General features: G+C 45.0%; 1 protein-coding gene across 1 annotated transcript in view; it reads right to left on the reverse strand.

Annotated features, from left to right (window-relative positions):
- Positions 1-206: 206 nt before the first annotated feature.
- The window catches only part of LOC138295319 (NACHT, LRR and PYD domains-containing protein 3-like), a 237,530-nt gene continuing 220,232 nt past the window's right edge, over positions 207-17,504 (reverse strand). Inside the window, exons 6-7 of the mRNA XM_069233540.1 lie at positions 16,095-16,259; positions 207-448 (exon numbers count right to left, since the gene is read on the reverse strand). Coding sequence (XP_069089641.1) covers positions 376-448; positions 16,095-16,259 — 238 coding nt within the window. The 3' untranslated portion in view covers positions 207-375. The remainder of the gene's footprint in view (positions 449-16,094; positions 16,260-17,504) is intronic.

Here is a 17,504-nt window from a genome sequence, read left to right on the forward strand (position 1 = left end):
ACAGCAGGTCACTATCCTGGACATCTTTTTTAGGTTTTAGTTTTTACATTTTCAGAACTGTAGACCCTTATTTGGAGAGTAAAAGAGCAAATCAGTGGGCGCACGTTGCCATGTATTTATGGAAAAGTATTTACATCTGAAGAACCAGCATATTAATTCTCTCATATTAATAAGCTTTCTGGAAGAAAAATGCAGAAAGCAGGAGCCATGTGTGGAATTGCCTTTATTTTTAAAGGCACAGGACACAGTCAAATGAAGAATGAAAAATACATAATTCAGTTAAACCTTCAAGCACACACATAGGGTTCCATCTGAAACATGAAAAAGAGTAGGACATTTACAAGACATACATTAAAGCTGAAACTAGATTTACATTTACAGAAGGGTGCAGGCTTTCCTCTCCATCACTCGTTCTTCTTCTTGATGACCACTATCTTTAAACAACACCCTGAAAGATAGAACGAATGCAAAAATTGTCAGGCACACATGCTTCAGAAGATCCATTCATTGTAATTCGTGAGCGTCCATTACCCCTTCCATGGTGAATTATATCTATCACAAATTTCTAAACGTATGCCCACGCCAACAAAAATGGCCACTCCTTATCCACTACACAGTTCTGCTCATGTGCGCTTACCTGACTCACAATAAATGTGCGTTAGTAAACTAGACCCAGCCCATGACTGTAGCATGTGCTTACATCCAACCCACACCAGCTCTGCTGAAGTAAACTAGGTCCAGTACATGGCCATACACATCCGCTTACATCCAACCCACATCGGCTCTGCTGTAGTCAAGTAGATTCGGCACATGACCGTACGCATCCGCTTACATCCAACCCACATTGGCTCTGCTGAAGTAAACTAGGTCCAGTTGTTATGTAGCCATTTTAGTAATAGCTCCATGCACTTTATTTTAACACACTAGGTCGCTGTGCACTTTAACCTAGATATATTTTATTCGGCTTCGCATTGTTATTTTTACAATAACCATTTCTACGGTCTTGTTTTATTTTCATTTATCTAACTGTTTTTGCCTAGCCCAGCACTGTGTTCTTAAGCAGGACATTCTTGATCACTCTGTGCTTCATTCAAGGCTGTAGTTTGGTACATTGCCGGTGAACTTGGTAGAAGTTTAGTCTCCAATATTCATAGAAAATACACATCCTTACGTAGGGACATTTTCTCAGAACATCAGCTGTGTTATAAGAAAAATACTTCCTAGTCCCATTACACGTTAGAGGGAGATTCCAGCCAGGGAACCACAACTGTATGCTGATTGCTGAATGCTTCGCTACAGATGCTAATGCATACTACAGGCCTTTGCTTAGGTATGAGGGTTGATGTCTTCCCGGGGGAACTTGAAAGGCAGAATTAGAGCTTAACATGCTGTGCTCAAAATCTGACTTAGATAGGAAATAATACTGTCATGTTGTGTTGTCCTGGTTATTGCAGCTCACGCTTTGCTATCTAAGGTGCAGTCGTTTTATTAAACTCATTATTAAAACATATACTGCCTCTGTTTGTCGTTTATATATGAGACTGAATTATAAATGAGAGAACTGGAAGCGACCTGAGTGACCACAACTTCCCTGAGAAGCCTAATATGTCATGCGCTCGGCTGCCAAATCATCACTATCCTCTGGTAGATATGAGGCACTGCTAGTTGGCCGGAGCAAAACCCGGATTTAGAGCGACAGGTGTCACCCGCAGTGGGTTAGACTCAGTCTCATACACTGTGGATGATTCTGCTACTCGAAATCCAGTAGTCTCATTTAGAATAATAAGAGCCTACGCGACATGGCGCCGCCAACGTTTGGTCAGGCTCTAATTTTCTAGTCCTTCGGAGTATCTCTGTTTCATTATATATAATGACACCTCAATACCCTATGCAGAGACGTCCGTGGTACTGAGGATTTCCACCACAGCTGGTAGGCTATCCTACTGCAGCTGGAGGTTGTTCAAGCTTGAACTTTAAAAGGAAAGTTATATTTGGTGTGCCTTCTCTAAACTCACTATTATGGCACTATTATGGCAAATCCACAGCAGGTACAAATAGCAGTTAATATGAGACAACCTCTAACTGCACATTTATTAGCACATGGCCTAACAGGCCAGGGAGGTCCAGTCACATTTGTGGTAGATGGCCATGCAGCTTATAGAACAGAACTTTTCTATTCTTGGGTCACATTTCCAGCAGTTGATGGGAGCACAAATACATTTCACTAATATACACCTGCGAATGCGCCTGGACAATACAGAGCATACGTATATTTAGAGATACCTCTATCTTATCAAGAACATAATAATTGGCTTGATGGCGCCCTACCCCACATAATATTACCAGTAAGGTTAGGTCCACTAAGTAATGACGGTCCTACCTGGCCTTTATTGGCCACCTATACACCACATCCTGCGGTTGCAAATCTAGCAGTAGCTGAGGTTTGTCGTTTATATATTGAATTAATAGCGATATATAGACAATTAGTACAATTTGTAATGCAAACACTAAACACAACCCAGCACGTGCTGCTCCAGCACATCCACCTGCAGCAACGCCAGGTATGAATCCTGCAACCGTACATTTGATTATGGGTAAAGTACCCGCCAAACGAGAGGAAACTCCGTTTTGGTTAGCACAGAAAATTAATGCGCTGGAGGCAGTATTTCCCCATACGGGACCTCAGGATAAACATAGAATATTAACAATGTGCTTGCCTTTTTGGGATGGTCCCTACAGTAGATAGCTGTAATACCTGGGGCACAGTATTTGCCGTGCTCTATACAACTGCACATGGAACACCGACACTTGCCAATTTACCGGAGGTGTTGAAACAAATTCAAGATGAATACAGGGCTGCCCCAGCCCTAGATTTGGGGATACAATTGATGGGCAATTTTGCCACAGTATCCTCAATCATTTTAAGTAATTTTAAATTTTAAAGGGGAAGCGGTGGTGCTTGCAGTGCGCATGCAGCTCCATGGCGTTCCACCACAGGATCAGGAACGAGAGCTGCATAAAATAATAGCAGAGACCGATTCAAGTATTGGTCAAGATAGCTTAGGGGCCATACCACAAAAACCACAATTTCAGGATAAATTGAACAAAGATACCCCCAAGCAAGCACCTGAGGGTAATAAGAAATACTAGGATAAAAAGCAACAAACTCCGCGTATGGAGACCCCACAGAATAGCTAGAAGCTCAGAAATAGAGATAATGTAAAAATGCCTGATAGATATCAATATACTGATACACGCCAATCTCGTTCCTTTCAGGACTCATCGGAAGAAAGAAATGAGAGGTGGGCGATCAGAGCGAGGGACAGAGTACGTGAAACCGAGACAGGAATCACAACACTCTTTGGAGGTTTCTGTTAAAAAGGAAGAGAAACCCACCCAACAAAAACCACAATTTAAAAAGTGGCAGCAGTCGCAGTCCGACATGCCACTCAGGAAGAGGGTCCTCTTGAAGAACAAGAATTGGGGTCTAGCATTGCTAGACAGCGCGGCAGAGGTCACAATAGTTCGCCAGAATCTTCTAGAGCATCTGGAGGTGAAAGCAACTGATGACTTCATACAAGTAGAGACTGCGGACATACGTGTCTCCACACCTGATAGGGTGTACAAAGTAACGTTACAGTTAGAAGGAGACATTGAACGCATAATAGACGCAATCTTTTGGGATCGTGTAGTAAAAGTATATGATGTCTTGTTGGCCGAACAAGATTGGCCACCTGACTCTGTCCGTACCTGCCCAAGTCATTAAGCCTTCTTTCTCGCCCCTTGTTCCAGAGGAACCCGCTGAATCCTATTCCATTGAATGGGCTTTAGCACAAGCACCCGCATTATACAGAAATCACGTAGGATGGGATAAAGAATCCCCCAACCATGTAATCCCAATTAAAAGTGAACCTCAGCCACAACCGCAGTATCCTATAAAACATGAAGCAAAAGCACCAGTGAAAGAAATACTCATGCAATTAGAGTACCAGGGTGTGATTGAACCCTGTGTCTCGCCAATGAATAACCCATTATTCCCCGTAGCTAAACCAGACCATTCATATAGAATAGTTTTAGACTACAGACATTTAAACAGTCATACACGCACCTATGCTATCAAAAACTCACATAGCATAGCACTAATGAGCAACATAGTGCGTAAAAAATACAAGACAAAACACTGGATATTTTGAATGTTTTTTTCTGCCAGAATATAGCACCTGAGAGTAGAGATTTAACAAGCTTCAGTGCACTAGGCTCCCAGAAAAAAATCTGTCTGTTACCTCAGGGGTATAAGAACAGCCCAGGACTGTTTGCAGCTCGTGTTACTGCAATTTTGCACAAGATTGCCCAGATGCATTAACCTATGTAGATGACATCTATCTTACAGATGATGAATTGCTACAACATTTAAGATGGGTAGCCCGCATTGTTGTCGGATTTGCTGAATTTGGCTACAAATTCAACTTTAAAAAACAAAAATAGCCTTCCTCAGCGTCCTGTTCCTAGGATATGAGCTGTCAAGTGAAGGGAAGATCCTAGCGCCACAATTTTAAGAGAAATGCGCACAGTTACAACCACCAAATACGATTAAAAAAACTCCAATCACTATTGGGTTTCCTAAATTTTGGCAGAACTTACATTCCAGATTATGCTACACGCATAAAACCTTTATATGATTTAATACGTCCGAATTTTTCAAGTAAATTCTGGACAATTGAACATACACGTATTCTTCGAGAGTTGCAGACAGATATGCTTGCAACACAACACTTACACACAAGGGACAACAAAACATATTTGGTCATCAGAGTAATAGCTGGGGCCATCGGTTTCACCTATGTGACATTTAATGAAGGCAAGACAGTCCCGATTGCATACAAATCGCACTTATACTCAGCAGCAGAACAGCGCTTTGCTCCCACTGAGAAAATTCTCACTGCTGTACAGATGGCTGTCATTAAAGAAAGACCTCTTGCCCAAGGTAAACGCATTATTGTAGTTTCTCCGATCCCAGCCCTAGAGGCTGTTACAAAAGCTAGCGTTCCAAACACAAAAGCATTACATCCACGTTGGATACAATGGGCTCTGACAGCCACTGATGTAGACTACATTTTTGACCCAAAGTTACAAACTCAAGAATTGTTACAATATGAAATAGAATAGCCAGTTCCAACAAATACATTGCCTATTGAACAATATCATAGAGTCGTGTAAACCGATGGCTCAGTACAACCTGCAATTGGAACTAAACATCAATATTCTGCTGCTTGCGCAGTCGTAAGTGGCTACATGGAGGGTGATACATTCTGTCCTCTACATACCTTTACACAAACCCTAGGGGATTGCACAGCACAATTGGCAGAACTAAAAGCTCTGCTGATGGCACTGGAACACACGGACCCTGCACAGCCTACGCTGATTGTTTGTGATTCATACTACTGTGTCCAGTCTTTTAATCAATACCTGCATTACTGGCACCAGAATGGGTTCAGAGATTCCAAAGACAACACCATTAAACACAGACTACTGTGGGGGAAAGTAGCTGACCTGAAAGAGACGCTACCAAGTGTCCATGTTGTACACACACTTGGACACCAGCGCGTTGGAATACATGTTGCTGGAAATACACTGGCTAATGAAGCTGCAAAGTCAGCAGTGGCAGTAGCCACTGCAGCTGCAGTGACTCGCTCGAGTTCCAAACCCGACGCAGACATTTGGGCTGCCATGAGAGCCACGGCTGGTGGTAAGCCCTATCCTAAAGAATTTCCTAATAAATATAGTTATCGAATGGGGGATGGCCTGAACGCTGAAGTTAGAATACCAGGTGTAGGGACATCCCCAACAAAGATATAAGACCAGGATTGGTTAAAGCAGCGCATGAGGGGGTAGCATCTGCCCATGCTGGTGTAGCGGCTATGATTTCAATATTGCAGGCCCATTACCAAGCAGTATGTCCTTTGTAGTGACATCTGTCAACAAATTAAAGTTTCCACTGCCAAACGCCCACCTCAAATACTCCTCTTAATTTCTAACAAACCATTACAATGTGTGTACTTGGACCATTGCGGTCCCCTAATACCGGATAGTGCATACAAGTATATTCTAGTCGCTGTTGATTCATGTTCCAGATTTATATGGGTGTGGCCACAACACTCTGCTGACGCTCGGACTGTTATTAAAGATTTGCGAGTCTTTATCGGTACATATGCAGTTGCGGCTTTGCATTCGGACCATGGCCCTGCTTTCGCCTCAAGGGCATTTAGGGACGCCATGGCTTCGTTGGGGGTCCACCTCCAGTACTCTTCTCCATTTCATCCCGAGGGAAATAGTGTTGTGGAGCGATTAAACCGTGATTTAAAGCAATCCTTAACAGCCAGAGTCCTAGGTACGGGTCGTAGTTGGCTTAACCACCTGTATGGAGTCCAGAGAGCACTAAATAATCTGCCTAGAAGGTTCCTGGGGGGTCGTACTTCATATGAGTGCCTGTTCGGAACTCAAATGTATGTTACAGATCTTGATGTTCCTGGCGTGGAGGCAGCAGAAACACCTTTTGACATAAATGAACGTGTCACTATCTTACAGGAACTGCAACTGTTCCATGATGATAATTCTTCTAACAGTGCCGCCTCCACAGGAATTAAGGATGTGCCTGTAACACCTACTGGCTGGATTCCCAGAGTTGGGGATCTTGTACGTGAATAAGTCGTTGTGAAAAAGGAATTTGGCCCTTCTTATCGAGCACCAGTCCCTGTACTAGGGGTACTGTCATTCTACCACCGTTGGCAGGTGCCAAAGAAAATTGTTTTGTCTCTATCGACAATGTCAAACTACACCATGTGGCTGATCCTGCACAGCCAACCAAGAGGAACATCCAGTAGTTCCCGAATCCCTCTCGCTACTCATGAAGAAGTTCCTCTACAAGTTGTTTATACCAACACCAACACCTTTCCGGGCTTGGGGAGGGTGGAAGATGATCTTGCATTAGTTCCATTAAAGTCAACTAATTTAGAAACATTTGACCAAGTTAACTCAACTCCAACATAAACGGATGGTGCTGTCTATATTGTGCCACCGCAGGAAACACCAACTCCACCACTGACAACGGCTCCGCCATTTGCACGAACTGCCTCTGGATATTTTGCAGACTTCAACTATGACTTCTCAGATTCATTCGCCTCTTCGGCAGCCGACTTGTCTGGTACGTGTAAGCTAACAAACTGGCTTAGAGAAACTTATTTTGTTTTTCCATGGAACTATCTATGGCTTTCCTTGACTGTCTTAGCCTTTCTACTTTGGATTGGTTTTGTCATCACCTTTTTCTTATTAATAATACATGGTCTCTTTCTTCCTGAAAGATCAACAGTTGAACTGGTGGAGGAGGTTTTAAAGCCACATTTTTCATCACATAAAGTCTGAAGAGACTTATCCTTTGAGAACATTTCCGCAGTGCCAATTCCTGATGGGATTGTTTGGGACAAAGTAATGTTTGATATATATGGTCCCACAGAAGTTATTCAAATACCGTATGTGTTCAAATTATCAATGAATGATATAGTAATACCAGGCATTGTTTCTGATGATTGGGATGTGAGAACAGTTAATTCTATGATGACTGAATTGCAATACTGTACTGTCTTTGAGAATGAAGATGTTTACCAATTTAAAGAAAATGATGGTGATATGTTTTGCTATAATTATTATAGGCACCATTTCATACATAGAGCGAGCAGCCCCAGAACTGTTTTTAATTGCATGCAATGGGAACATTGCCTGACTCCGCCACAGGGGAGTTCCAAAACATATTCTGAAAAGTTTGCATATTTTTCTGGGCACAATCCAAAAAATGCTGAGTCATATTATTTTAAAGTACCACCTACCAAGGATATACATATATTAATGACCAATACAAAATTCATATATTCAGAATCCTTTGTTTCCCGGTTATCGATAGAAGGCTATGAATATTGGCTTAAATCAATTGATCTGAAAAGTGTGTGGGGAACAGGAAATTGGCAAATTAAGGGAAAGGAAGCCTTGTTTAGAGCATGCCTTATTCCTGTACAAATGATCTTTTTAAAAGACGCAGTACAACAGACACGTTGTTTAGGCTTAGCTAAAATTCGGGAATTAAACGTACCCAGAAGTGGGTTAGACTCAGTCTCCCACACCATGGATGATTCTGCTGCTCGAAATCCAGTAGTCTCATTTAGAATAATGAGAGCCTACACGACACAGTACATGGCCGTAGACATCCGCTTACATCTAACCCACATCAGCTCTGCTTCAATAAAGTAGAGTCAGCACATGACCATACACATACGCTTAGATCCAACTCACATCAGCTCTGCTGTAGTAAAGACTCCAGACTCTCAATTTGCGGCCCTCCTCCACTCTATCTCTCTGTCTCTCTTTTCACTCTTGCTTTTTCTGCCTCTCTCTTTTCACTCTTGCATTTTCTGCCTTTTTCTCCCTCGTTTTGCCTTTTCATCAATCTCGCTTTGGCCCCTGCGGCCCCGCAAATCATCTTTCCTGTCCTCCCGCCTTCCAGCTGACCGCTCCACCAGTCCCCCTCCCCTTCTTAATGGCAGCCGCAGCCCTATGAGAGGGCAACTGCACTGACCTCCTGGTCAGCATCTGCTGCCCTCCCTAGCTCCTCTGGATGCTGCTGCCTCTGCCTTCTGCCTGGGATGTACTGAGAGTCTCCTGACTCTCCGTTTGGGGCCCTCCTCCACCCGCAGGCTCGTCCATGCGCCTCATCCCTAATGGTCTAGTGGGCATCACAAGTAAGTATTTTTCTCTCTGTCTCTCCTTTCACTCTTGCTTTTTCTGCCTTTCTCTATTCACTCTTGCTTTTACTGCCTTTTCCTCACTCATTTTTCCTTTTATTCAATTCTTCAATCTCGCTTCATTTTCCTCTGCCCCCTTCCTGTGGCCCAGCCCCCCCACCCCACACGAAGCACCTTCCCTTCCCGCCTCCCAGCTGACCGCTCCACCCGCCCCCTCCCCTTCTTAATGGCGGCCGCGCCACTGGTGTGCCAAGGAGTGCCAAAGGCAAGCCAGTCTGCGCCCATCCACGCCCAGACTTTGCCCAGCGCCAGGAACCCTGGATCCCTGTTAAACCATCCCCTGGACAGCCTCCGCTACGACACCGAGACCCTCCTCCACTTCAACACTGGACATCTCAGCAACTGCTGCACCATCTCCCACAAGGACACACCAGCCTCAACAATCTGAAGGTGCTCTCCACACACAGAGACACCAACATCCTCCACAACCCCATCAACTGCCTGCTCCTGAACATCTGCTCCCTCCACAAACACGCCACCTAAGTCTGGGATCTGATCGACACCACCCAACTGGAGAGCACCTGACCAAGACCTGGACCAGCCCCACCTCGGGACCAGCCTTTGCCATTCCCGACAGATACAGCATCCTAAGGAGGGACCGTCCCTCCTGCCCGGGTGGGCAATCAGACACAAGTCCTCACTACATGTCAAGGCCGTCCCAGAAGTACAATGCACCACCATGGAATACCTTCACTTCCTGGTCCACTTCAACCACAACTCTTCCATCCGTGGCAGCCTGGTGTAAAGCCCACCCAGCCCCCACCCAGCATTCATAGATGACGTTGTAAACATCACTACCCCCCAGGTCCTGGCGTAAGATGACTACTTCCTCCTTGGTGACCTGAATTTCCACCTCGAGGACTGTGCCGACCCAAACACCACCGCTCTACTCAACAGCCTCACCACCCTCGGCCTCAGACAGCTGGTCTCTGCACCCACATACATCGCAGGACACACATTGGACCCCACCTTCACCTCAAGCAACCAGATCACCATCAAAACCATCTCCACCCCAGACTGGACTGATCACCGCTGCATACACTTCACAATCAGCACACCCAACAGCCGCACCTGCACCCCCAGGACTCCCCACAGGAAATGGAACAAAATCACCAACGAGCAGCTCACCTCATCTCTCACCAAATCTCTCCCTCTGATGAAACCAACACAGCAGCGCACAATCTCAATGCATGGATCACCGAATGGGCTGACACTCTAGCTGCCCTCCGGCTAACATCGGCCAAACACGTACAAGAAAGCCAGCTGGTTCACCACCGAACTCCAGGAATCAAAGTGTACCTGCAGAAATTTAGAAAAGAAATGGAGGAACAGCCAACCATCAAAGACCTCACCTCCTTCAGAGCCACAACTGCCATCCACCGATGAAACATCAAGAACGCAAGGAAGGACGCACTCTGGGGTCACATCAACTCCTCCACACACAACTCTAAGGAACTCTTCTAAGTCATAAACAAGTTCACAAATCCCTCTCTGAAGCCACCAGCATCCCCTCATCACAGGACCTCTGCGACAAACTTGCCACCTTTTTCCAACGCAAGATCCAGGACATCTACAACAGCTTCCTCCTGGAACATTCTGGCAACAGAACCTGTGACTGACCCACCACCCCAGAACCCACCCAGACCATCCACAGCTGGTCCATGCTCACCACGGAAGAAACAATCAGCATCATGAACAGCACCCACTCCATAGCCCCCAAGGACCCCTGCCCACACCAAATATACATCAGAGCCAACACGTCCATCGCCCTGGGCTCAGAAACACAATGAACTGCCCCATCAACACTGGCACCTTCCCCGAAGACTGGAGACACACCGAAATACGCCCTCTCCTGAAGAAACCGTCGCCCGACCGATCAGAACTAAAGAATTCCCGGGCCGTCTCACTGTGACCCTACCCCACCAAAGTACTGGAGAAAGCAATGAACGCACAACTACGGAATTTCATTGAGGCCAACAACTCTCTGGACAGCTCCCAGTCCGGTTTCCGCAGCAACCACAGCATGGAGAAAGCCTTCCTGGCAGCCACCGACAACATCCAATTACTCATAGACCGCGCTCATAATCCTCTACCTCTCAGCAGCCTTCGACAAATGTCTCCCACAGCACTCTACGCACCAGACTCCACGACATAGAAATCCGCGGAAGAGCCCTGGAATGGATCAACTCCTACCTCTTTGGGAGGACTCAGAGGATTAGACTCCCACCGTACACATCCAGACCAACAGGAGTCAACTGAGAGTCCCCAAGGATCCTCACTGAGCCCCACACTGTTCAACGTATACATGGCCCCTCTCGCAGCCATCATCAGAAGCCATGGTATGAACATCGTGTCATATGCCAATGACACACAACTCATCATTTCCCTCAGCGAAGACCCGGACATGGCCAAACGGAACTTCCACTCTGGAATGAAAGCCGTCGCCACCCGGATGAGAGAAAGCTGCCTCAAGCTCAACTCCGACAAGACTGAGCTCATCATCTTTGAAATGCCATCTCAGTGCCCCCCTGCACCGACTGAGCACGCCCGCAACCTAGGCATCATCCTCGACTCCCCCTATCCATGACCCGCCAGGTAAACTCAGTCACCTCCTCCTGCTGGAACACACTCCGCAAACTTTAGAAGATCTTCAGATGGATCCCAGCAGACTGCCGCAGGGCATTCACCCACGCCTTAGTCACAAGTAAGCTCGACTACGGCAATGCCTTCTAAGTCAGCACCTTGACTAGAAACATAAAAAAACTACAACTTATCCAGAACGCCACCACCAGACTCATCCTAGACCTCCCACAAGGAGAGCATATCATGAAGACATCTCACAGAAACCATTGCACTATTGTAAGAAATTAGGCTCTTTGCAGATGCCCCCCACACTTTTTTGCCCTCATTTAGACTACTGATTCCGTTGTTCTCGACCTGGAGGTGCACTGAGGCCTGCTAATCAGTGCCAGTGCTCTTTCCCTTAAATTGTACTATAATTTAGCAAACCCAATTTGGAAGGACCAGCAATCAGGTCCCCAGCAAATGGAGGGAGACCCAAACAACAACACTTCAATTTTTCCAGTGTTTCACTGAAGGTTGCTAACCCACATCTAATCAAAGTCTGCTTCCAAACAGTTCTTAAATGTGGTAGTTCCTTTTCAATAGAAAGAAAGAGCTGTGTATCATCCACATAAGAAAACAATTCGGACCACATTTAACTAAGACCCGGGGACCCATATAAACATTAAATAGGGTCAGGCTGAGGGCAGAACCCTGCAGTACGCCAAACATGAGCTTTTTAAAATCAAATGAGTGTGGGGCCATCCAAACTGGTTGACTTCTATTCTCCAAGAAGGAGCAAATCCATGCCAAAGCCAGGCCATCCACACTGGAGGAGAATAGTGTGTGACACTGTATCAAGATAGATCCAATAAGACCAAATCAGCCTGTTTTCCCCGATCAAGCAATAGTTTGATGGAATCCATCACCTCTACCAATGCTGTCTCTTTACTGTGAAACAATTTGAAGCAGGATTGCGAGGCATGAAGCAGGTGGCCCTACTCTGAATAGGTGGATAGCCTGGCATTAATAAATAGTTTCAAGCATCTTTGAAGCAGCTGCAAGTAAAGAGATAGGTCTGAAATTGGAGAGTTGGTTTTAGTTCGGTATAGTAGTGGGACCAATCTGGCCCATTACCAACAGGCTAGCACCGTGGCTTCCTGAATAGATAAATGAAAAAGTCAGTTGAAAATGGGATTGATCATCTTGACAATAGTGGGCAGAATTCAGAATTCAGTGAGGACAAGAATCATCTGGGGAGACACTTTTGTAAGAAAGATTGGCTCTTTCAGCCAATGTGATCCTAGAGAATTCACATAGCTTTTTCAGTATCCGTCCTGTAGGGCCTTTACTTGTGCTAGAAGAGATGGGATTCACTTCCAGATTGGACATGATTTTCACCATTTTGTACTAAAAATGTTTAGAAATATCGTGGCACAAGTTGGCAGAAGCTACAATTTGCTGCGAGAGGGAGACGGGATGGTGAAAATGCTTGACAGTGTTAAAAATTGAACACAGATTGTTTGCAACTGAAAGTATACGATCCAAGAAATAGCTAGACTGAGCCTTTCTCATTGACCCATGATATTGGTCAGAGGCCACCCTGTACTTCTCCTTATCCACTAAGGAGTAGTGTTTCCTCACAGCCTTTCTTATTTCTTGCACCGTTTCCTTAATTCCCCAAGCTCACAAGTAAACTGCAGAGCAGCTGGGAGGCATCTATGATTACCACACACAGTTTCTTTTGGGGTCACCTTGTCTACAACCTGCAATAACCTAGAATTTGTAGCTAGGGCTCTGCATCCGTATCTCCACTAGGTGAAGGGCTAATCCTATCTCTCTGTCCCAGAGTGAACTAAAGAATGGTCCGACCAAGAAACGGCTGAACTGTTTGGACTTCCACAAACCTGTTATGAAAAATGTCATTCAAAAAATGACAGCCTGGTGGGTCAGAAGCACAATATATTTATTCAGGCTAAGAGAACTTAATTTTTCTAAAAAGGGAGGTAGCCTGAACATTGACATGGTGTCAAGGTGCCTTCTGAAATCACCAAGAAGGGTAACATTTGAAAACTGTAGTAGGTAATGAGCAATCTCATTGTCCAACGTGTTGAGAAAGTCCCCCGGATATCCATGGAGACGATAGAGTAAAGACCCTGAGGCCTCAACCTGTGCATGACGTTAAAGGAAATGTTCCTCCCTGTGTCCAGGCCACATCCCAGTCTGGCAAATATAACTTGCCAATTCAAGTCAAATAATATCTAATAAGATTAATTACCAAGACACATAAATCATAAACATGTTAAATCCATATTTAATATTACAATTATAATTTGTATTGATAAATAAATGAAAGATAACAGTGTTTCATTAATCCAGGCTACAATAAAATCGGCACTTAACTAAACAAGTCGTCATACGGAGGGAGTGGGGTTGCATACACTAAAGACAAATTGAGTGGCATCTACATTTCTCAAATTCTTCATAAAGAGTGGTTTAAACACTTCCTTCTAATACCCAATCAGCGTTGAGCAGCTGCAGATCAAATGTAAAACAGTTCAGATTTGATTTTGCATAGGAACATAAACCAATAGGGCATGCTGCAAGACAAAGTCATATACTTTACAATTCAGAGATAATGCCTTTCTGAGTAAAAATAGAGGTGACTGCTGCCTTCTGATATCGATGGAGGTCTTAGCTGCTTTTGACACAGTATCTCACCATTTCTAATTCATAACCTGAAGTCTCGAATGGGATTCACTGGCAGTGTTCTTTGCTCAGTTCTCTTACATGCACACCCCAGGGTTCCAGGATCCTTATCACTTCTGGAGTCCCATAGGGTTCCATCTTCTTTCTTGATGTGGTACTGTGAGGTAGCTGAGATACTCCAACACTTACTGATTATATATGTGGACTGAGTATCTATATTGTGAAGTTCGTGTTGGTCTAATAGACAGTCCTGCTATATTTGTAGGAACCATATAACAAGAGGAGATTTTCTACGTGGTGCCACTGAAAGTGAGGTGCATCCCTGACTTCCCTGGTGTGTGTGTGTGTACCTGTGGAGGGGGGCTGCTTTTCCCACTACTCCCTTCAGACCGTGTGCAGCTGTAATAACTAAAATATCAATATCTGCAGTCCACTATTATCCAATTTATCATCCTATTTTTCATAAATTATTCACACCACATCTCTAGACACATTAGTGGGTATACCTTCCTATGGTCACCTTTCATATGTCTTTTCATTCTTGTGCCTCTGGGTTGTCTTTGCTTGTTCACCTTCTGTGCCATTTTGGCTCTGTCCCTCCTCTTGCACCCCTTGCTTGTTTCTCTCCTCCGGCTGCCCTGCATTTGCTTTTCTGTGTCTGTCTTCTTATGCCCCCATCCTTTCCTGCTAATACGGCTCATGTTCATTCTTGTTGTTCACGCCTGTGACTCAGTCCCTGCGCATTGGTTGCCTCACCCTCCATCTCACCTCCATCACTATCATTCACCTTCATTGGAATACCTTCCTAACAGCTTCACTCACTGCCTTTACCACTCACTCCTCATGGCCTTCAACATCCTGCTGCTCCCTGCTTCCTTGACACCTTGCCTCCCATCCTTCTGCCCCTCTGTACTAGGAAACATGTAAAACAGGTGCAACAGCAGGCCAATGGTTCCTGTTTGTGGAAATAAGCATTCTCTAGTGGTACCCAAGGGCCACCTCTTCTTTGTATTTCTCAAGCTTGCAAACATCCTTTCAACTTATAAACCCAAACTGATTTGCACTGCCAACGCTTGTTAAGAATGATTCCTAGTGTGAGGAATATTGGCCCATATTTATGGGAAAATTACGGAGCGTGATGCTGCGCCAAAATTGCAGCGCCGCGCTGCTTAATTTTCACAATGCAGGGATGCGCCATATTTAATTGAATACAGCTCACCCCTTTGTTGTCCCCTGACAGCTAAATTTAGTGCCAGCGCCAACCCAGGCATCATTGCACCATCGTGTCATGATGTCTGCGCTGAGGGCTTTGATTGTTTATGTGTGAGAAGGATGCAGCACACACAGAAGTGCCAAAGCGCCTTTCCGAACATAAACAATAATATCTGGAATTTTTCTCTTTCTATGCGTGCTGCAGAATGCAGCATACATAGAAAAAGCAAAAGATGAGGAGGAATAAAAGTATTCCTCCTTGTTGCGCCTTGCTAACGCCACCCCTGGGGTGGCGTTAGATTTTGGCGCTGCCTCAGGTTTATGAAATCTTGTAAATCTGAGGCAGCGTCAAAATGCAATGGGTCTTGCTGTGGCACACCCACAGCAACACCCATTGCACGCCCCTCTGATGCTGAAAATTGCGTAAGAGGTGCCATATTTACAAGGAGGCGTGACACCACAAAAAGTGGCGTGACACCACAAAAAGTGGCGTAACACTTCCTTGTAAATATGGAGCAGAGGTTAGCACCACTGGAGGTCACATACAGTGACTCTCTGGTAGGGCTAGGGGCTCTTAAATATGCCCCATAGTGTAGACACATTTTAGCGGTGCAGAGCGTGGGATTGGCCATTATTATATCAAGGACTTCATAGTTCTGCGTTCAGTCACAAACATTATTACTAGTAAGTGTTCCTAGGCCCTCCATGATCTGCTGTCTGTAAATGTGCATTTTTTATAAATAATGGTAAGTTTGGGCAAACCTCAGGTCCAAGCCTGCTCGCGCACTCTGCAGTTTGTTGAGTGAAGGGGCGGACCTCTGTGTGACGTCATTCCAGAAGAGATCCAGGACTTGCAGAGATGCATTCTTGCTGAGCACAGAACAAAGAACCTGCACGCTGTCATCAGTGACCTCAGTACGTCTCAGACTGCAAAATCAAGGAACACGAGGTCACAATCATTTTAGTCTTGGACTTGCTGATACTGTCATAGAATGGGGAATAATCCCTGCAGACTGTGCACAAGACTGTTTTTCATGCATTGCTTGTGTATTTGCAATGAGTTGGGCTTGCACTTGCCTCTGGTTAAGGCAAAATATTGGTGTTCAGTGTGGGAAGAAACATGCAATAAAGTTCACTATGGCCCAGGGTCTGGTAGGTAACAGGCAATGCAGCGCAGGATTCAAAGTTACTGCGCTGCGTTGCCTGACAAGGAGAGAACAGGCATTCTTCTCCCCTCTTCCTAGTGCCAATGCTGTTTTCAGCCGCTGTGCTCCACGCACACACCTTAGCGCCATAGTGCTAGGGTGTGTACGCTGTACAGAATACTATGCCTAGACAAGTGGAAATGCTTTTCCCACTTTGTATGTGTGCTGTACAGTGCAGTGCACATGCAAAGTCAGAAAAGCAGGGGATAAAAATAATCTCCCTTTTGTGCCTCCCATTAAAAGATATTCATTTTTGGCACTAAACCCTTTCTTCTGAGGTTTCAGATTAGGGTTTAGAGTCAAAAAGCATTTGTGGTAGCAAGGTTACACCCATGTCCCACCCATGTAACGCCCCCTTGGTGCAAAGTAACGCAAAGCAACATTTCACACAAATCTATTTGTGTTGGTTTGTGAATGCCCAAAAAGTTTAGTGTCGGTGTAACGTTAAAAAATTTACGATAAACCAACTCTAAAGCTTTGAGAATCTGGGCCTGTGTGCTCAGGTCTAAATAGGCCGCACTGCTCTAACTGGTGCAAATTCCATTTGTACCCATTTTCCACCAATGGCAATATCGGAATGAAGCCTACAGCCACTACTAAAATGTGTGAACAAGGAAACTGACCTCCTTCGGTAAACGATCTTATGGTAAAACATATTTTTCTGAGTGATATAGGAGCACAATGTATCACGTGTATTCTACTGCCTTCAGCAGTCTAAGCGCTGTACATGTGTGATGCTAGCAGCACAACACGCTCAACGGAGCAAAGGCAGCATCTACCTTTGAGGTACAGACTTGGAAGAGGACGAGATGGTTGACAGCTCATGTCCCTTGTGTTCTTGAGCAAGCCGTGGTGAAATGCAATTAAACAACACCTGTGTAGTTGCTCTGTCAGCAAAAGGCACATGGATTTTAATATCAGTGTGTCCTCTGAGATATGCCAGATGCTCCCCGCCACCACACTGTTG

The sequence above is a fragment of the Pleurodeles waltl genome, chromosome 5, assembly GCF_031143425.1.
Source record: "Pleurodeles waltl isolate 20211129_DDA chromosome 5, aPleWal1.hap1.20221129, whole genome shotgun sequence".
NCBI classification, from domain to species: domain Eukaryota; kingdom Metazoa; phylum Chordata; class Amphibia; order Caudata; family Salamandridae; genus Pleurodeles; species Pleurodeles waltl.